The 19634-nt window shown below is 53.6% G+C and overlaps 1 protein-coding gene across 1 annotated transcript in view; it reads right to left on the reverse strand.

The window, feature by feature from the left end:
* Positions 1 to 16320, reverse strand: part of Muc6 (mucin 6, oligomeric mucus/gel-forming) — a 29043-nt gene extending 12723 nt beyond the window's left edge. The window contains exons 1-31 of the mRNA XM_075975217.1: positions 16260 to 16320; positions 12526 to 12579; positions 12131 to 12371; positions 11935 to 12061; positions 11570 to 11660; positions 11373 to 11485; positions 11006 to 11213; positions 10760 to 10882; positions 10302 to 10422; positions 10060 to 10198; positions 9875 to 9979; positions 9693 to 9765; positions 9460 to 9597; positions 9071 to 9232; positions 8890 to 8984; positions 8676 to 8808; positions 8215 to 8464; positions 8076 to 8128; positions 7867 to 7976; positions 7194 to 7345; positions 6862 to 7003; positions 6668 to 6778; positions 5978 to 6163; positions 5632 to 5871; positions 4773 to 4929; positions 4436 to 4579; positions 3559 to 3621; positions 3048 to 3083; positions 2480 to 2659; positions 1705 to 1923; positions 37 to 1077 (exon numbers count right to left, since the gene is read on the reverse strand). Of these exons, the coding sequence (XP_075831332.1) occupies positions 37 to 1077; positions 1705 to 1923; positions 2480 to 2659; positions 3048 to 3083; positions 3559 to 3621; positions 4436 to 4579; positions 4773 to 4929; positions 5632 to 5871; positions 5978 to 6163; positions 6668 to 6778; positions 6862 to 7003; positions 7194 to 7345; positions 7867 to 7976; positions 8076 to 8128; positions 8215 to 8464; positions 8676 to 8808; positions 8890 to 8984; positions 9071 to 9232; positions 9460 to 9597; positions 9693 to 9765; positions 9875 to 9979; positions 10060 to 10198; positions 10302 to 10422; positions 10760 to 10882; positions 11006 to 11213; positions 11373 to 11485; positions 11570 to 11660; positions 11935 to 12061; positions 12131 to 12371; positions 12526 to 12579; positions 16260 to 16320 (5068 nt within the window). The remainder of the gene's footprint in view (positions 1 to 36; positions 1078 to 1704; positions 1924 to 2479; positions 2660 to 3047; positions 3084 to 3558; positions 3622 to 4435; positions 4580 to 4772; positions 4930 to 5631; positions 5872 to 5977; positions 6164 to 6667; positions 6779 to 6861; positions 7004 to 7193; positions 7346 to 7866; positions 7977 to 8075; positions 8129 to 8214; positions 8465 to 8675; positions 8809 to 8889; positions 8985 to 9070; positions 9233 to 9459; positions 9598 to 9692; positions 9766 to 9874; positions 9980 to 10059; positions 10199 to 10301; positions 10423 to 10759; positions 10883 to 11005; positions 11214 to 11372; positions 11486 to 11569; positions 11661 to 11934; positions 12062 to 12130; positions 12372 to 12525; positions 12580 to 16259) is intronic.
* Between the last annotated feature and the right edge of the window lie 3314 nt (positions 16321 to 19634).

Here is a 19634-nt window from a genome sequence, read left to right on the forward strand (position 1 = left end):
TCACAGAGGTCAGTGATGGTGACGTCGGGAAGGTGATGGTGGTCTTTTGGGAAATTCCTGAGGTACTGGAGGTGTGTGTTGTACTAGAGGTAGCAGCTGTGGGTGCAGAGTGTGGGGTATATGGAGTTTTGGTGCTGCTATGTGTACCTGAGGTGGTTTGTACCACAGGGGTACCAGTTACACCCAAAGTGGATGTGGTCAAAATGGAAGAGACTGGAGCTGATGTTGATTGAGACAGAGTCAGCGTGGACGTTTGTGGATTGTGGGAAGTAGATGTCTTGTATGTGGAGAAAGAGCTCTTGGTTTGGGTTGTGGCAGTGGATGTGTAAGTATCAGGTGTTGTTGTTTGTTGTGGAGTTGTGGTGTCTTCCATCATTGGTGGGAGAGCAGTTTCTAGTGTCATGGATGTTGAGGGAAGTGATAATGTGTGTTGGCTCGTGTGGCTGCTCATTGTCATTAAATTTGATGTCACAGAGGAAGTTGAAGTTAATGGCAATTTTGTGGATGCAGTTTGAGGAGTTGAAGGGGTTGAGATCGTGATAGTTGTCTGCAGAGACGTTCTCAATGGGGGCCCTGTGGTCTGTATTGTACTGGAGACAGGAACAGTGGGAGAAAGGTCTGTGGTATGTGGAGTATTAGGACGACTTGGTGGTCCTGATGTGTGGACTTCCGGACTACTGTTTACACCCATCGTTGATGTTTTCCACACTGTAGTGGGAGGAAGTGATGTGGACTGCTGCTGTGTTGTTCTGGAAGGGTGTGTTAAGGACGATGAGGTGGTTTCTGTGGAGAATGCGGTTTGACTTTGTGTCATGTATTTGGTTGTATAGGTGCCTGAGGCTAATGTGTGTGTTGTGTCTGCTTCCTTGACTGTGGTGGTTTGAAATATTGTGGTAGGTGGGTGTGTCGTGGATGGTGATGGCGGTACATGTGATGCAGTTGGTGTCATGAGAGCCTGAGATGTTGGTGCCTGTGCTGTAGAAAGTGTTGGGTTTACAGAGGGCAGTGAGTTCTGTGTCTGCAAAATGGTGGTTGTTGTCTGGATAGGTGTTTCTGATGGAGCATTTGTGGACTGTTCTGTAGTGTGGAAAGAAGCGGTTGGTTGAGAGTGTGTGGTCCATGGCTTGGTATGTGATAATGTGTTTTGGGTCCAAGTGCTTGTAGTAGGTGGTGGTAGGGTATTGCTTTGCCCTGTTTGCTGTGTGGTCAGGGTGGTCTTTCCCGAGAGAGGTAGTTCTGTGGTCTCAGTTGCTCGGCTTGTTGTGGCTGGACGGTGACTTTCCTGTTGAGCTGATGTCACTGTGGATCATGGCAGTGAACAATGTTCAGTTTATGTTCACAGTCCTTCGTATATGCTGTGCTGTGTTCCTGGACTAGATTTTCTGTTTTCTAACTTTGTTTTCTAAGCCAGTTTCCTAGCTCAGTGAGGCACTTGGCTTTCTTTGGAATGTTCTGTTTGACCTTCCCTTCTGTACATGTTTCCTGATGTAGCCCCTTTCTCCTGTACTTGACTATCCAGTGGCCTGAGGTGTGACTGGGAGTCATGCTGTGTCCATTTCCTTCTGCCGCTCCTCTGCCCCATTGACTCCCCTTCTCCCTCACCCCCTGAGCAGTACCGACCTCTCTGAGTTGGATATGCAATACTGAGGGTCAGAGGTGAATGTTTGACTCAGGTGCCCTTGCTTCCCGTGGGCTTTGACTCACCTTGGCTGGTGGACATCCCAGGTTTTGCTGAGATTAGTGGTGTCACTGTGGTACTCTCTGTGAACTGAGCTGTGGTCTTTGTGGACGAGCTGGAGGAAGATGCTGTGGGCTTAGTTGTAGCCTGTGTCACTGGGAGCCTTGTAGGTGTTGACTTCGGTATGGATGTAGGAGGCAAACCTGATGTCAGTGGTGTGGTACCCACAGTAGTCGGAGAGTATTCTGTAGAGGAAAGTCATGGCAATACTGCTTCCCACCTGCTTTTTCCAGATGCATATTTGAGTCCCTTCCTCTTTGCTCCTGCCTTCATGATACTTATTGTTATCTATTCATAGTTTGATGAACACGAGTCTTGTTTCTTTCCCAGCCTGCAACTTCCCCTAGCTGGAATGGGCTCATCTCAAGGGCAGTGACCACAGGCTCTCATGGGCCACTGATCATCCCTCCGCCCACACTTCTGCTCTTTGGACAGATGTTCCTTTCTCCTTGGTGTCCCCAGCAGCATCTGGGTTTGCTGCCCTGTGTGAGTGGGGTGGGCTTCAGGATGGAGGCCCAGCAGATCCCTCATATATTCTAGTGGGAGTTTCAGATGACCTTGAGTGTCCACTCTGAGTGATCAGCTAGCTTGAGTTGTAAGCTAGGTCTTCAGAAAAATTTTCACCCGGCCTTTCATGCCCAGGGAACTCTGTGCTGAGCATTGCCTGCAGGCATATCTCAGTGGGGAGGCGGTGATGCTTACTCCATACCCTGGGCTTCTACTGCGTCCCCTCCTTTTTACCTCCTGAGGAGACTGTAGATTTCTTGGGGGTGGTCCATCCTGTTACTTCCTCAGTGGAGGATGGGGCTGAAGGTGGTGGGGTCGGAAGCCCTGGGAAGTTGGAGGGGCCCATAGGTGTAGCTGCAGGGCTGGAACTGCGGAACTCGGTGCTGGTGGGGGTTGCTGTGGTAGGCTGTGAACCTGTGTGGGGCATATGTACTCTCATGAACGGGCAGGACCTGGCTCTGGTGCCTCTTTGGGAAGAGACTGATCTGCTGACTGAATGCTAGGCAAAAGGCTCAGAGTGGCTCATGGACCTATGAAGGCAATATGAACTCCTGGCGGACTTATCTGTCAAGGCCCTGCTTCCTACTTCACATAAAGTCACTTAGGTGCCCGGGGGCTAAGTTTTCTATGCTATTTGCTATTTCCCTTCTGACCTGGGACTGCAAGGTACATTACCCACCCTCCCAGGACCCGGCAGATGCAGAGACTGGGCTGGTGGGGTAGAGAGGGCTGTCCACTGGAGCTAGGGTAAGCCCTAGGCGGGAAGCCTTCATCCTGTGGTACCAAGTGGGTAAGCAATCACCTGTGGTGGCTGGCGGTAGTGTGGTAGCGGGTGGTGCTGCAAGAGAAGAGAGTCGTCAGGAATTGCTGCCTGACTATTGCATTCCTCTCCTGCCTCTTCCCTCCCTCCCTCCCTCCCTCCCTCCCTCCCTCCCTCCCTCCCTCCCTCCCTCCCTCCTCTCCCTCCCTCCCTCGTCAGCCTGGCAGGGAGAGTGTGAGACCAGCCAGGGTGCCATGGCAGGGTAGCGTAGAGCTGGGTTCATAGGAAAATTCCCATCATGTACTCAAGTTACCTTGCTGGCTTGGGGTACTCTGCCCTAAGATTGTGGCTAAGTAATGGCTGAGATGGGGAATAGAACTGAGGCCAAGGGGACCAGTGCTGCACTTTTGTGTCCTGTGACACTGTTCGAGCCTCTGCGTCAGTGTCCTGAGGGAGAGGATCTAGGAAGGAGTCACTGGGCTGGACAGGCTTGATGGATTTTACCCACACAAGGGCTGTACTACCTGGTGGCAAGGACACCTGCTAGACTTACCACAGGGTACACAGGTCCCTTCTGTGTGGTCGAAGTACTCATTCTGAGAGCAGTTGTAGCAGCCTGGGGCAAAAAAATGGTCAGACTCAGCCTCCTTTTCGCACCCACTACTGTTCTCTGCTCCCTTCTCAATGCTCCTGCCACCACCTCCTTCCTCTCACATCACACCAGCTCTAAAGTCACCTTCCGGACTCTAGAACTCTGCCCTGTGTGTCCTTGTTTTGGCTCTTGGTGCCTGTGTTTTAACTGCCTTTTTATGCTTCTGATTTTGAGACATCTCACTATTTAGCTCTAGCTGATTTGGAACTCACTATGTGACTCAGAATGGTTTTGAACTTAGGGAAATCTGCCTGCCTCTGGCCTCCCTAGTGCTGGGACTAAAGGCGAGTACCACCATGACTGGCCTAATTGCTCTTTTTTGATGTGGAGACTCCTGTCTGTCCCAGCTCCTGGCCTCTCTTATCTTTCACTCTGCCAGACTCTAGAGCAGCAGCAACCCATCTAACTGTGGACCTGTCTTAACTTCCCACCGTGTGGTGTGTTAATTTAATTCCTTATTTTGGTTTTTAAGGATCTTCCCCAGGCCAGAGAGCAGGGCTAGTTTGTGTGATGCCATGTACCCAGTCAAGAGCAAGGCCTGGAATTCAGGGCACACTTGCTGAGTGTGCATGAGTGATTGTGTGTGAATGAGTGTACTTGTAGGGCAGATGTGTGCCGAATAATGTGTGGGTGAATGCATGCATGAGAGTGGATCTGTGTGTGAACGAATGGATGCATTGTAAATATATCTGCATGAGAGAATAAACAAATAGACCTATGTGAATACATGCACGAACAAAAGCCGCATGCACTGCATGTGCATCCCCATGCCTAATACCTTCAATGTTTGTGTCCGGGAAGGTCCCCAAGCTGCCAGGGCAGAGACAGGGCTGGTAGTGCCACGTGCAGTTGGCCTTCTGAGAATACTGGTATTCATTCTCACCCACCAGTGTGTGAATGTTGTAGAAGTCACAGTAGACGGCTGAGAGGAAGGATGTACATCAGCTGGCATCAAGGCCCGAGTGCCGGTATGAAGGGCTTGGGTTCTATGGGAGAGCCTGGGGAACGGCTGGTGACCCAGGGTTGCCCTGCAGGGCATCCGGTGCCAGCCTGGAGAGAGGCTTCCAGGTAGGCCCCTGAGTTGAGCAGGTTTGAACATGGGGTGAGACACTCACGGCAGAAGTCTGGGGCCCTCCAGTCCACACAGACGCCCTTGTCCAGACAGGCCTTGGCATAGGCAGCCACCGCATCGCACAGACATTCACAGTCTCCGCCCATGTCACACCCGCAGGTATCACGCACGCAGGCCTCATAGTAGGGCAGGTGGTATACCTGTGGAGGGGAGAGGTCTCCTGTTGGCCTTACAGTGGTGGCAGGCTGGGGTTAGACTTTTCAGCCTTGGAGTATAGGTGTTGGGGGAGTGCCCTGGCACTCAGAAAGCACCTTCTAGTGTAAGCTGCCATTGTCAGTAGCTGCTACCTTCTAGAAGTGGGTGCTATTGGTGCTCAGTCAACCCTGCCCAGCGTTGTCTGTGAGAGACAACTCCTGTTGGAACCAGGGTGTGGCAGACCAAGGCAGTGCGTCTCTTGCTTGCATACCTGATCTTCTCTACTCCCTTCTTTACCTTCCTGAACACAGATGGCCCCTGGCTACAGGGCTTTTGCACCGCCTGGGGTAGCCCCTGTCATTCTTTCTGAGCACCAAGGATCAGGAGCTGTACTAAAAACTCTTGAGTCTATGAAAACTCACCCCTGGCCATGGCTGGTCCCTTATGACTGAATATCTCTTCTCTGGACCATGCATCCCAGAGCAGCCAGCTGTCTGCCTGAGGTGACACTTGACTCACTGTTGTCTGCTATGGTCTTCTAGTGGACAGAGGTCTGGGGGCACTTTAACCATCTCTTTAACTTGTGGATGGCTCTGGCCTCTGGTGATGGGTATTCCCCTCTCCACACCTGATACCCTCCAGCCAAACTGGAGTCCCGTGGTAGGAGGACTGTGTCTGATGCCTCCATCTTGGAGGACAGGGCCTACCTTGCTGTGGCAGGCAGCAAAGGTCTGGCTGTTGATAATGTTGCATTTGCGCTCAGCCCAGGAGCGCCGGAAGGTGTTTAGGCTACAGGGATCCACCACATAACTCGCATCCCCACATAGTGGATTCTCCTTCCACGAGTTCACAAATTCCAGCTCACTGGATGCCACGTACTTGCTGCGTGTCTCAAAGTCATCCTTCATGTTCCCATTGGAGTTGCCACACAAGCCACAGAGGGCATCCTGTGGGAGCAGTTGATGGGGAACCATGTAGGCTTGGTGGGGAGTCCCTCACCCCGAGACCAGCTGGGACCCATGGCTGGCTGGCTGGCAGATGTGCGGTGCGTACCCGGGTGGCGCGGCGGATCTTGATAGAGACGCTCATGTGCTTGTTCCACACGAGTGTCAGGTTGAGCCTTCCAGGGATGTCTATGTCCAGGACCAGATTCAGGGGGCTGGGCTTCACCTGAAGGTGCACCAAGGGTTCTTCCCCGCTGACTGTGTAGTTTCTGTCTGCCATTGTGATGGATAGCCCCTGTGTGGGGAGGGCTGTCACCATTTGCTTTCTTTTCCTGCCTACCCCAGTACCCAGGGTGTCTTAGATTTGAGTGTTTGGAAGGTAGAGGTGTAATCCAACATAATAAATTCCCATCTTTGTGAAGATCAAGATTTCAAAGCCAGCCTAAACTGCATGAGAAACTTGAGGCTAAGCTAGGCTACATGAGACCCTGTCTGAAAACAATAACAAGAACAATGAAACAATGTGTAGGAGTGTCTGCTGGGAGCCAGTTCCGGATAGAAGGTTCAGGCTTAGCTTCCTGGAGAGCACCTTTACTTTTTGTCCCTCAAATGCTATACATCCCTGGGAAACTGGTGGAGACCATGTGGCCGCTAGTTCTGAGTGTGCAACTACTCAGTTGGTCATCATTCTCCTGCCACCCCTTCCTGTGATACAAATGAGAGATGGTGGAAGGGCTGTGCAATGAAGGTGGAGCTGGGAGACCTGGGAACTCCCACCCCATGGGGCCCAGCCACTTACACCCAGGGAGATCTTGATGGCTCGGGAGCAGGTGACCCCTGACTTCCCACAGATGACGTTCTCTGTCACGACCTTGAAGGTAGGCTGTGAGCTGTTGGCACCACAGTCATCCTGCAGGAAAGGGTATTGAGGAAAAGCCCTCATGGTCCCCACCCTGGCTTCTTGCAGCCTTTGGCACTTGGCCCAGTGGTTACCGTGGCCAGAGTGTACTCGCAGTTGCCATCAAACACAAAGCGCTGTCCGTCAAAAGTTATGACGTGGCCTTCGCCATAGAGGACACAGGTGGATGGGCATTGCGCGCTGAGCTGGCAGGTCCACCTTCCCTGTGAGCAAGTGCTGGGGAGATGGAGGGGGAGGAGTAGTTAAGAGACAGTCCTTCCACACAAGGAGGTGGGCTGGAGACCTGGGCCATGACCCTAGGATACCCTACCTCTGAGAGCCCCACCTGGAACAACTTACTTTTGGGAGTCCTTGCCTGCCCAGATGGCACTTAGGCTCTGTGTGTTCAGACTAAGGCATGACCTACCAGGTCTTACAGTCAGTATGGAGCTCAGAACCGCCAGGATAGGACACCCCTGCAAAGTCACATGGGCATTCCTCTGCAGGCACACACTGCCCATTGCTGTTCTCATAGAGCCCCTTAGGACAAATACAGCCAGATTCGCATTTGGTGGGTACCTGTGGGGAGACAGGGTTCTTAGTTTCTCAGCACTCTGCTACTCCAGCTCCAGCTCCTGAGACTTCCCCATGTCTTCTTTCCTTTTGTCTAGCCTTCTGTGGGTAGCTGAGTTTTGCTTCTAGAGAAGCCACCCTTCCAGTAACATATTCATATTCTCTCTCTCTCTCTCTCTCTCTCTCTCTCTCTCTCTCTCTCTCTCTCTCTCTCTCTCTCTCCCTCCCACCCTCTCTCTCTCTCTGTCTCTCTCTCTCTCTCTCTCTGCATGTGTGTGTGTTTATCAGAATGGGCTGCCACATGCACAGGAACAGGTGGCCATAGTTCCCAAGCAGCAGCCAGTCCATGTCCTCACACAACTGTATAGACCCTGTCCTTCAGCTACCTCGCTGCCAACCAGCTTCTGACTCAGCACCAGTGCTGGCTATGGAGATGCAGATATGACTAGAGAGATACTGTAGGTGCAGCATAGCCCTGCCCTGCATCGGGCTCCTGAAGATTCATGGAAACCCTCCTCGCTACCTACACAGTCAATGCCTGTGGCCAGCATCTGGCATGTGGGGGCACATGCAGCCCCGAACTTGTCCTCTGATGACTGGCTGCAAGACTGGAAGGTCTTGGGCTCTGCGCAGGTTGCTGCAGGGAAGAGGAACACGGGTCAGGTGGACTGGGGGACACCAGGTGGTGTAGGGTCCTATGGGATGGCCTCATGGCCAGCTCCTAGTATCCACTTACCCAAGAACATCTCTGCCTGCCGTGGGCAGCTCAGGCGGCCATTGATGCAGTAACTATAAGAAAGGGGCAGGGACCCATGAGCTTACAGGTGTGCGGGGCCCCTCACAAACCAGGCATTGCCCAGCCATGCCCTCCATACCATATGACCCCATTGATCATGGTTGACTGATCAGCCTGGACAAACTTGGAGCTGTCCAGCAGGCAGGGGCACTGGGCCTTGTGCACGCATTCTGCCTTGTGGTTCAAGTAGGTGCCCTCAGGACAGTTGCAGCCATCCACCGGCACAGCACTTGCATGGCACTCGGTCTCACGGTCCGACAGAGACAGGCAGGTGCGGTCACAGGCCTTGCTATCGTAACTGAACGTGCGGTTGCCAGTGCAAGGCACAGCTGTGGAAAACTAGAGGTCAGGTTCTCGGGCAGAGAGTTGTAGGGAGAGGGTCTGGGGCTTGGGGATGAGAAATGGCTGAGCAGAGGTTAAGGCCCTCAAATTCCTCAAGATGAGCACAGGGGCTCTGTTGGGGTCCAGGCTCCCATTTGTCCTGTGTCCACAGCCCTGCTCCTGACTCCTCTCCACCCTCTCACCACAGCCAGCACTCACTGCAGTTGTCCACGCTGCTCCTCCAGCCCAAGAGCAGGACACCTCGGGAGGCGCAGGCATGGGCATAGGCCCCCAGTGCAGAACAGATGTGAGGGAAGGTCTCCTCGTAGTTGCAGGCCTGGTACACACACCTCTGTGGGGAGGGCAGGACCCAGGTGTTAAGGACTGCATCCGCTGCTATCACTTCCCCCTCTCCAATGCCCATTGGACCCACCTTGTAGAAGGGCTGGGGGTTCACCACCGTGTGGCATTTCTCAAAGACACTGCCCTTCCTCAGCAGCATGGAGCAGTGGGTCTCTGCACACACCTCTGGGGACAACAAGTACAGCTGTGGGTATCCTGTTCCCTCCCACCAACAGGCTTAGGTGGCTGAGGGTGGGGTGCAGGGGACTCACTGTTGAGCTGGCTCATGGAGCAGGGGTCAGTCTCCCGCTCCAGGGCAGCTAGACAGTTCCCTGCACGCCATGAGTCCACAAAGAGTGAGGCGGTGCCTTCATCAAGGCCCATGCTGGTCGTGAAATCATCCGTCGTGTCTCCGTTGAAATTGCCGCAGAGCCCTAAAGGGGCAGGATGTGAGAACAACTGAGTCCTGGCCCTCCCACCCAGTTCCTCCGTATACCCTATCTCCTCCGTCCAGCTACACCCCTCTCATTAGTCACCACTGTCCTCAGGGGCTGCGTCTGTGGGTTCCCTGGATGTGGAGAGCCAGTGCAAGGCACTCCTGGGTCCCCTCTGCATCTAGCTGCAGCAGAAGAGACAGCCAGGCTGACTGGGAGTGACTCACCTCTGGTCTGGCCTTTGAACTGGGGCCCGACTGTGATGTAGGCCTGGAAGACGGGCTGTAGCTGGACCACGACTTCCAGGCCAAAGGTGGTAGCCATCTGGAGGTGGGTAGATGTCTGCCTGAAGATGGTGATGTTGTCTGCAAGAGTTCAGGGCTAAGTAGGCTGTCCCTGCTGCCAACCCCCAAAGGCACAGCAACACAAAATTCTCAGTGCCAGACCCAGAAGGACTTACGTGTCTTGTATGGCAGCATCTTGGTGTCTCCATTGTTGGTGATCACTTCATCCTTTGAGATCACAATCTTGTCCTGGAGGGACAGAGGAATGCGAATAGGGAGTAAGAGAAGCAGGAGCCAGATGCTAGGTCTGCAGGCCATTGTCCCCAGCATGTGCTTGATTCAGGGCAGGTAGCCTTACCTTCTTGGACAGGTAGATGACAGACACTAGGGAGGTCTCTGAATGGGAGTAACCTGACTTGTCATACACAGCCAGGAGGGTGCCATTGTTGGGTAGCAGCGGGCTCTGGAGAGGTGAGTGAGTAGGGGAGGGGTGAGAGGGTGGGCACACTGTTCCCTTTCCCCCAACCCTGGGGCTCCTCTTACCTGGAGAAGCGTGTAGGTGCAGGTGCCATGGAAGCGGTAGGGTCTGGCGTCGAATGTGGTGACAAAGGAACCACCTTCTAGGGAGCAGTGCCCAGGACATGGCTGCTCTGTGCACGTCCAGCGGCCCATGGTACACTGGCTACGGGTGGGCATTGGAATAGTCCCCGGTGGATTGTGAGGCCCAAGGTAAATAGTGCCCCTTCTCAGGTTCCATGCCAGTAGAACTCGTTCTCTGTACTCACCAGGTTTGGCAGGCTGTTCTCGTGATCTCCCCAGGGCCGTAAATCACACCATTGAGCATACAGGGGCACTGGCTGACTGGCACACAGGTGTGGTTTCTGGATATGTCGTCAAGCAGTGTACCTAAGAGCATGGGCTCAGGTTGGATGGATGTTCCTTAGGTGGCCCTATCACTGTGAGGACTTCTCCCTAGCTGGCTGGTCAGTCAGTCCCACCTCTGCCCTCCCCCATCCCTGCCAGCCCTAGGAAGTTGCCTTGGATGATTCCAAGCCCACCTCTCCTTAGTACTCTGAGGTCCTCCTTCCTCTTGCTCACTCTGCAGGGAGTCCTGGGTTGACTGGAAGTTTGGGGGTGGGTGGATAAAGCCTGGACCCGGGACTGAGATACAGAATGTCTAGGCCAAGCTGGGCCAGCGTGCAAGTGAGTTTGGGAAAAGGTGGGTGCTGGTATATGTCCTCACCATGGGGGCAGAAGCAGCCGAAGTTACAGAAGCTGGAGCAGCTGTGCTGTGGGTTGGAGCAAGTCTTGACGCAGACCTCACCGCACTCCTGGTACACCTGGTTGGCTGGGCACTGGCCCACGGCTGCAGGCAGCAGGCATAGTCTGGTAAGAAGATTTCTGCCCACCTTCCACAGTTCCCACTTCATTTTCGCTTAGCTCCCCCCCTACCCAGGCTACTTTCCCTTTGACCCTGACTAGGACTCACGGCAGAGTCCAGGGGTCCTCCAGTTGCGGACAGGTTGGCCGGCCATGCTGCAGCGACGGGAGTACTCAGACAGCGTGGCACAGCTGCAATTCTGCTGACCTGGCTGGGCACACTTAGCCATGTCTGCCTGGCAGCTCAGCACCAGTGACTCCTTAGGCACATCACACCCAGGGGACACCAGGGTCAGTAGCTGGTTGCAGATCTGGGCCTGAATAGAGAGCCACTCAAAGTCATATGGGTAAGGTCACCTTGTATCATACATACCCAGAGCTTGGGAAGCTGAAAGTGGGGGTAGCAGAGACCCTTACACGTCCCCACCCCCGTGCCAGCCATGTTCTGAGTCTGGGTTCTGGGCCACCTCACATACGTATCTAGAGGTCTTCAGGGTGGTAGGCCTGGGAATAGGCTCATGGGCACAGATCTCATTGGGGTCATCTAGCTTCTGGAGTACAGCATACTTGTAAGGTTCCAGAAGTTTGTCTGGGGACATAGGACAGAGTTCAGCATGAGGAACAGACCACTGAGGGACCTGGGCCTCAGCCACTCAGCCCCAAGCCAGCTTACCGTCCTCGCTTAGAAACTCATTATCTGTCTTCCCGTCGAAGTTCCCACACAGTCCACACAGCTTGCCCATGTACTTCTTCTCTACCAGGACCTGCAGGGTGACACTGTTGGTCCCTGTGTGAATGCATAGGGGTTCCCCACCCAGATTTCAGGTGTTCCCACCTGCCCACCCTGCCCTTTCTGGGGTGTGGGGTTTCTTTCCCAGCTGACTCCTCCTCCTTTTCAAACGAGGAAACTGAGCTGCTCTTTAAGCTCGGGTTGTCTTGGGTTGCTGGCCTACAGTCAGTGCTGTTCTGCCAGTCTGGGCTCCTGGGACTCTGAGGAGGGCCCTTCCTGAATGCTGTTTGTCAGCTCATGGCTCTCACCATAAGATGGGCATCTGGTCCCCACATGACAACTAACTCCAGCTCCAGCTGCTTGGCCACCAATTGCACGCTCTGGCCATATGGTGTGATCTGGAGACCATTGCTGGTATAGGGCAGGCTAACAACCCTGTGGGTAAGACAAGTTAGCAGCTGTCCCTTCTACCCCTGCTCCTGGTTGCCCTGCCTCATAGCTTACCCAATGTCCCTGACAGAGATGATTGCTTTGTTCACGGTGACCACAGAGGCCCCCAGTTCCATGATGATTCGGGAGATGTTTCCATCCCTATCTCTCCGCAACTGAATGCTGAAGGTGGGCAAGGCATCCCCACACGTGGCCGTAAAGATGTAGTTGCACATCCCTCTGAACTCATACTCATGGTGGTCAAAGGTAGAAAAGTGATCAGCTCCCCACGTGGAGCACCAGCCCTTTTCTGATGCTGCAAAGAAAATGACACACTCCCAGTCCTGAGTCCAGTGACCAGACAGGGACAACCTGACCCAGAAGCTGGGACCCTGGAGAGCCCACCATAGCCCCAACCCCACATGCCCACTCAGCTCTAGCCCAGGGTCTGCCTTCTGTCTAGGCCTTACAGGATTGCAGGCTATCCTCACTGTTAGAATCGGTGGCATCTCCAGTCCAGGCACCTGTAAGGCAGGAAGCTACAACTCAGTGTTCCCCCAGGGGTAGGCACAGAGGTCACAGTGCCTTGGATGAGAACTCTTGACTGGAGCCTGAACTGTGACTTTCATTGCTGGATCCTTCGTGAGAAAACCCCAAACCACAGCACCCCCAAGACCTGCAGGCTATACTTGGGTGTGGTCAGTTAAGTATGTGTGCATGAGTGTGTGTGTGTGTGTGTGTGTGTGTGTGTGTTGAGGTGTGGCCCCCTCCTTTCTGCACACTGGGCCATTGGGCCTCCGGTACTCTGGTCAACAGCCATGTGGATGCTGTTGGCTCTCACCTGTCTGTGGAGAGTCCTTCAGCTTCCAGGGACTTAGGCTGGCAAAGGAGGTGGTGTCCAGACCTGCATGGGCAGGGACTCATGGTTAGTGTTGCATAGGTCTGGCCAAGTGCATACCCACCATTTGCCTGTCGTTTGTAGCAGCAGCCTATTGTGAACAGCACAAGTTGTCCACAGTATGCTTAACTGAGTAGGTAGCAGGCTCTGAGGGAGGACAGAGGTGGAGTCCAGCCCGAGCCCTGGCATCCCAGCTCAGTTTTCCCCAGCTGTAACATCTTTCCTGCTCTCATTACTTCCTGGTTTGTTCACTCAGTCATATACTCCACCTTTGGCTTAGCCTGGGCTGCATGAAGTTCCTGCTTGGTGCCTGTTACCATGTCAGGTGCTGTAGGTCTACAGCACACGGCTTGTTCCTGCAGGGTCCCCGGAAGGTGGCACCCACTCATACAGCACACACATGCTGCTTAAGTGACTTGGCGGGGTGGACACACAAAGCAAGGAAGAGTAGTCAGCTGCCGCTGTGCATTCTGGAACAGGAGGACAGCCTCGCTAGGGACATAACATGAGAACAGGGCCTAGGGTGCTGGCTACTCTGGGGCATGCTGGAGAGACGGCTGGAGTAGAGCTAGCAGGACATCCCTGGGGAGCAAGTGCCATGTCAGGTAGGGATATCTTAAGCATGGATGCCCGTCTGCTAGGATCACTCCCCATTCACTGCTCAGTTGAGCCAGGCTGCAGAGCCGGGCAGACAGAGACTCTAAATGTAGGACTAGGCTCCGAGGGGACCTCCTTTGCACAGGACTCATCTCTGTGAAACTCTGGTAAGGAAGGATACAAGAGAGTGGGCCTGGGGTGTGCTGAGAGGTAGGAGAGGACAACAAGGAGAGGACAGAGGGCTGAGACAGATTTTGGCTGTCTCCTCTGCCAGGCTGCTCCCCGTGTCCCTGCTCTGGCTGTCTGGTCTCCCTGTGGGTCTATCCCGTAAACTACCCAGAAGCTACCTACTCCCCCATCTGGGGCCCTGTGCTTGGTTCTCTTCGCTTTTTCCTCCTTGGCAGCCTCTAAGACAGCTGTAGTGGGCCCTTGGAATGTGGTGACCATTGCCAAATAGCATGGGTCATGGTGACCGCCAGTCAGGGACAGGCAACCACAAGATGACTATGTGAGGGAGGGCTCTTCTGGGGCTCCCATGGGCTGTGGTGTCCCGATCCCTCTGCCAGCACCTTATCTGACACGCTTTCCTCCCTGCTGACCAGCTGGCCCCCACACTCCATCCTTTGGGATTCAGTTCTCTACTTGAGCCCTACCCCAAGCTCTCTTGAGGTGTTTGGGGGTGTTTGTTTCTAGCTGGGGAGCACAGCTGTGCACATACACACTCTCAATCAAGGAACAGTCCCCTGTATTGAGGAAGGTCATCCTCCTGAAACAAGTATAACTTCAGGGTCTCACATGGAGCAGTGAGAGAGGAAGGGGATGCTTGCCTAGCTAGCCAGAGCAGCCAAGAATCAGCTTCCCCATTAACGTGACAGATGTCGCAGCCAGATAGCCCTCACGTCATCTCAGGAGCTTTGGGCAGGATGCTCTCTCTGTCATTACCACCAGTCACTCCGAGAATATGTGCACTTCTGAGTAACACCAAGAGCAGAATGGACCAGCTGAGGGCTTGTGTGACTTCTGCTAATGAGGAAGAACTACCATGGCATTTCTGGGTGCTTCTTGGGACATAGGCTCTCTCTGGCAATACCGTGGGGGGTCTGGCAGGAATGGGACTCACACTGAACCTCAGCCTGGTTCATCACTGGATTCCCCCCCCCCCCCCAGGATCCAGCCCACAATGGGAAGGGGAGATCTAAAGTAATGGCTAGGAAGCGGTACCTGCCCCTGTCCAGTGATTCTTAAAGGTGTGGAGAATGGGCTAGGTTCCCAGGGCAACACCCTCAGTAGCTCAGATTTCGCTGTCTTTCAGGCAGGATGAGAACGCTGGAGGCCACCTCATTCTAGGAGGTGTGAATAGCAAATGGTCAGGTCCTGGTCCTTCTTGGTCCCATGGATCTGGCTCCATTGCCTCACTGTTTTGTCTAGTGTGCTCCCAAGGGGCTCCTATCCCATGTAGGTGGCTCCCTCCCCTGACAAGTTTCCCTTTTCTGGGCCCCAACTTGAGTCTGGCTTCCCTGATTTTCTTTGAGCTGCAGGCTCTTTTGAAGATGTTCAGGGGATTACCAGCATCGCTGCCCCTTCTACCAGGACCATCTGCACCTTGTGTTAGCTGACTCCTCTGCCGTGGCCCAAGGGGACTTGTTCATATGGTTTTCCTTCAGTCTGTTTGGTGACCTTACCTGTCTTGGGTTAATCCCACTGCCTCAGGTGTCTCCTTCCCAGCTTTTGTAGCCTCAGGTCCCGTCTGGCCTGTCTAACTTCATATTCTCCCATCTCTGCCCTCCCTCTAGGCTGCACAGAGTGGTACTCAGCCTGCTATTGGAGCAGCTCTGTCCCTTCAGCTTCCCAGCCCCCTCAGGTCCTCCTGGGACTTAGTCTCCTATCCCTGGCTTTGGACCCAAGGGGCTTGGTTCTAATCAACATGTCATTCTCTTTCTGCCAGGAATGTTGGGTAAGAAGCAAGACAGGGTCCCAGGTAGGGCCTATAGGCATTGCTTTATGGTGTTCTGCGCTGCCTTTGTTGCGGACAACTGGCCTTATTTAGTGGGAAGACCATTGCTGGGGAGAAGCAGAGCAGCCTGGTGGGAGGGCATCTGAGACCCTCCTAGCACCTTTACCCCCAGGCTGGGTGTATTTTGAGGGTGGGCGCTATATGATTTCCCCGCAGGGGATGTCTCTGACAGCTGGTGATTGATTGGCATGCAGAACTGTGGCTTGGGGTGGCACAAGATGTCTCCCCACATTAACAGAAGGGGAAGCTGAGACCATTCAGTTCTGTTAGTGGGTGAGGTCAGGAGTAATGGAGCCTGGAAATTTTGACTTCAGCACCAAAGAAGCAACTCTGTGAGGGTGACACATGCCCCTGTCCCTACGTACCCCAGGCTCCTCAAAGACCTCTCAGGGCCAGAGCCATGGGAGAGGGGGAAGAATGCCAGGTTTGCCCCGCTGCTACCATTGTGTGCTGCTGTCACCAGAACTGCTGAGACTGTACCAGAGGGACCAAACCCAGCTCACAGGAGGTAGACAGGTTTGAGTAGTTTGTTGGGCCGCTTCTGCCTCCTGTCCATCAGTGTCTGCATGGGTAGCCCGTCTGAGGCAGAGTCAACGAGGCGAGAAGACCTGAAGACTCTCCCATGCACAGGGTCCTCTGGAGGGCATTGGGTACCTGTCCCCGCCCCGGGTATAGCCTAGCAGATGCCCACTCACCAGCATTGATTAGAGATCCCCTGAAGAACAGCAACAGCAGCAGCTGCTGACCCCTGAACATGGTGGCACCCCTGGAGCAGAAGGCGGCCACCAGCCCCGGTCTTCTACTGCTGGGCGCTTAGGCAGTCTTGCTGCTGCCTCTGCTGCGACTTGAGTGTCTGGCTCTCCGCAGCTTATATAGGGATGGTGTGCCCTTCCCCTGCCGCACCCACTTGTGCCCCATACTCCAGGCCTGTGATCGCCACCGCCTGCTGGGCACAGCAGTGGCCAAACAGGATATGGGGTTCTGCTTTATCAGGGCTCAAGACTTCGTTGGAAAATTCTGTAGTGGCTGTGGCCCCTTTATCTTTCTTCTCCCAGTGGGGGGCCTTACACTTGCACCCCAGGGGCCCACACGCACCTCTTGCTTCCGGCTGTCTTTGGGGCCATAGTGGGTCCTGTCACAATCCGTCCTAACTGCCAGATCACCGTGGACACCATCAGTCACACACCTGGGTGCCTGGGATGGGCCTGGTCCAGGGGGGTATCAGAGAGACTGGGCCTCCTGCTGACCCTGCCAGGTAATCAATCCAGCCTCCACCCTGGATCCTGGAACCTCAAGAGACATTTGTTTGCCAGGTTTACTCTATTCATTGTGAGTTTTCCCTCCAGGAGAAAGACCACCTGGGAAGGGGTCCTGCTGCCTGTACTTGGGGGGGGTCCCCAGCACTGGTTGCTGTGATCTGTGTTCTTGCTGGGTAGGTGAAGTTACCTTTGTAGCATCTCCATGGGTTGAGTGAGCTGTGGGGTCCCCTTAGACAGCTGGCCAAACCTACTGGGAAGACGGACTCCTGGAAATATGAGAGGTGGGGGCCAAAGGTGGGGTGCTTGCCAGGCCCTTAAGGGGCTAATGCTAGGGTTAGGACAAAGGTTAGGCTGCGGGCCAGAATTAGGGGTAAGATTGGGGTGAGGAAAGGGCAGGTTCTTCCTTGAGACTATCTTTCAGCCAGAATGTGAGGTAGGGTCCATTGAACCATTGAATTTGTCCAGTCCCATTGGGAGCCAGGGGCATGGAACTTAGATCTCCTGGTGGTGTTTTTGGTCACTCCAGCGAGTATTGAGGGGTGCCACTTGTACCCCTGAAGGAACTCAGGACCAGCCCTTAGCTGTGTCCATTGCAGGCTTGGTTTTGGCTCTAGCCCTACTGAGTCTGGATTCCTAAATGAGCCTGTATCTGTCTCATAGCCAAGCTAAGCCAAGCCCCATAGCCTGGGCCCAGGTTGTCTCCTCTGGTCACCCGTCTCTATACTGGTTGCTCTCAGACTCTGCTCTCCCTTGGCTCAGAGCAAACCCCGCAGTTCCTGTGACAAAGCAGCGGATGTTGTTTGCTGTAAACAAACCTCAGCTTTATCAGGATGTTCTGACCTTTAGGTGTGGCACTATGATACAGTGTGTGTCTAGCAAATTTGAGGCCTCATTTTGACCTCAGCACCACCCCTCAAAAGAAAAAAACCAACAACTCTCCACGGAAATCAGAGAAATAACATGATCTTTACAGAAACTCTGAGTTCAGCCTCAGTGGGTGGAGTGGTCACTTACTGCTGTGTGTGCTTCTGGGTGGCCTTATACTTTCGTCTTTCCTTCCTCCCATCTTTCTTTTTATCTAATAGATTTATTTGTCGTGTGTGTGTGTGTGCATGCACGCGCACGTATGTGAGGGCCATAGTGTGCATATGTGCACCCTGTGCATGCAGGTACCTGCAGAGGCCAGAAGGGTTGGAACCTGAGTGCATTACAGGCAGTTATGGGCTGCTATGTGGATACTGGAAACTAAACCTGGATTATTGATAAAAGCAATAGGTGCTCCTTTTATTTTTAAAGGTTTATTTTTATTTTATGTGTGTGAGTGTTTTGCCTACATTATGTCAGCGCACTAATTGTGTGACTGGTACTTGCAAAGACCAGAAGGCATCAGCTTTTCTGGGACTGGAGTTATAGATGGTTGTGAGCTACCATATTGGTACTAGGACTTGAACCCTGTTTCTCTGGAAGAGCAACCAGTGCTCTTAACCACTGAGATAAACAGTCCAGTAATGGCTACAAGAGTTCTTGATGGCTGAACTCTTTCTCCACCTTCTCTTAGCAATTTCTCTCCTTTTTAGTTTTTATATTTTGATTTATATGTATGTGGTATTTATGTGTGTATGTGCATGTGAGTGCAGATGCCAGCGAGGCTGGAGGAATCGGAGCTTGAGCTGGAGTTCCAGCTGTAGGCAGTGTTGGGCTGTGATCTTAACCACAGAGCCATGTCTCCTGCCCTCTTGGTGGCTTCTTAGCACTCAGCAGCACCCACTCAGGTGAGAAACTGGAAACAGAGTGACATTTTCACCCAAAGTGACACAAATGAAACTTGTTTAGCTCTGACTGCAGCCCTGCAGCTGGGCTTGGGCAGGTGAGGAGGGACTCAGGGTGGACCCGGACACGGGGCAGTCATGTAGAACAGGAGCCCTGTGTCTACTTGGCTGGCTGGATGTGCTTGTCTGCAGGGGCGTGTGCATATGAGCTCGTATGAGTGGCTCAGAGCTGTGCTTTCCAGGATCTTCTGGGCTGTTTTGGGCTGCATGCACCTGTGGCAAGAAGGTAGCTCCAGGGAGCGGCATGGCCTTTCCCGGGTCGATGGCTCCATCCTGGTGTGGAGGGGCCCCAGGAGGGCATCAGGGCCCACCTTCTGCGACACACTTGATTGGTGGGAAATCACGCCTCAATAGTGTTTTTGTCCTTTGACTTGGGAGAGCAACTGCACTGAGCAAACAGCTCTGACGGCTGAGATAGCTCTGACAGGGAGATAAGTGTGTGCGCCATTGTTCCCTCGGCTACCACAGCGATAAGCCCCAGATCCCGCTGGCGGGCTGGGAAAGCGGAACCTACAGCTGGACAAGCCTATGATTGTCCATTCTCACGTCCAGCTCAGACCCTTGCTCTCCACATCCATCAGTGTGGTCGGGCCCTGGACAGTGGCCTCCCAGGGCCTAGGTGTGGCTTTGAAGTATGGCCTAAGCCAGCTCTGGTCCTAGAGCCCAGTGTCTAGAGTAGTGGCTCTCAACCTTTCTAATACTGAAGCCCTTTAATACAGTTCCTCATGTTGTGGTAACCCCAACCATAAAATAAAATCATTTCATTGCTACTTTATCACTGTAATTTTGCTGCTGTTATAAATTATAATGTAAATATCTGTGTTTTGTGATGGTCTTAGGCAACCTCTTGAAAGGGCCCCCCAAAGGGATCATGTCCCACAAATTGAGAACCACTGGTCTAGAGAGCGGTGGCCCAGGATCATGCCCATCTAAAAGCAGGCCTCCGTGTGGGGTTGAAGGCTCTTGTCCCTAGCAGGTGCTT

Source organism: Microtus pennsylvanicus, chromosome 5, assembly GCF_037038515.1.
Source record: "Microtus pennsylvanicus isolate mMicPen1 chromosome 5, mMicPen1.hap1, whole genome shotgun sequence".
In the NCBI taxonomy this organism is placed as follows: domain Eukaryota; kingdom Metazoa; phylum Chordata; class Mammalia; order Rodentia; family Cricetidae; genus Microtus; species Microtus pennsylvanicus.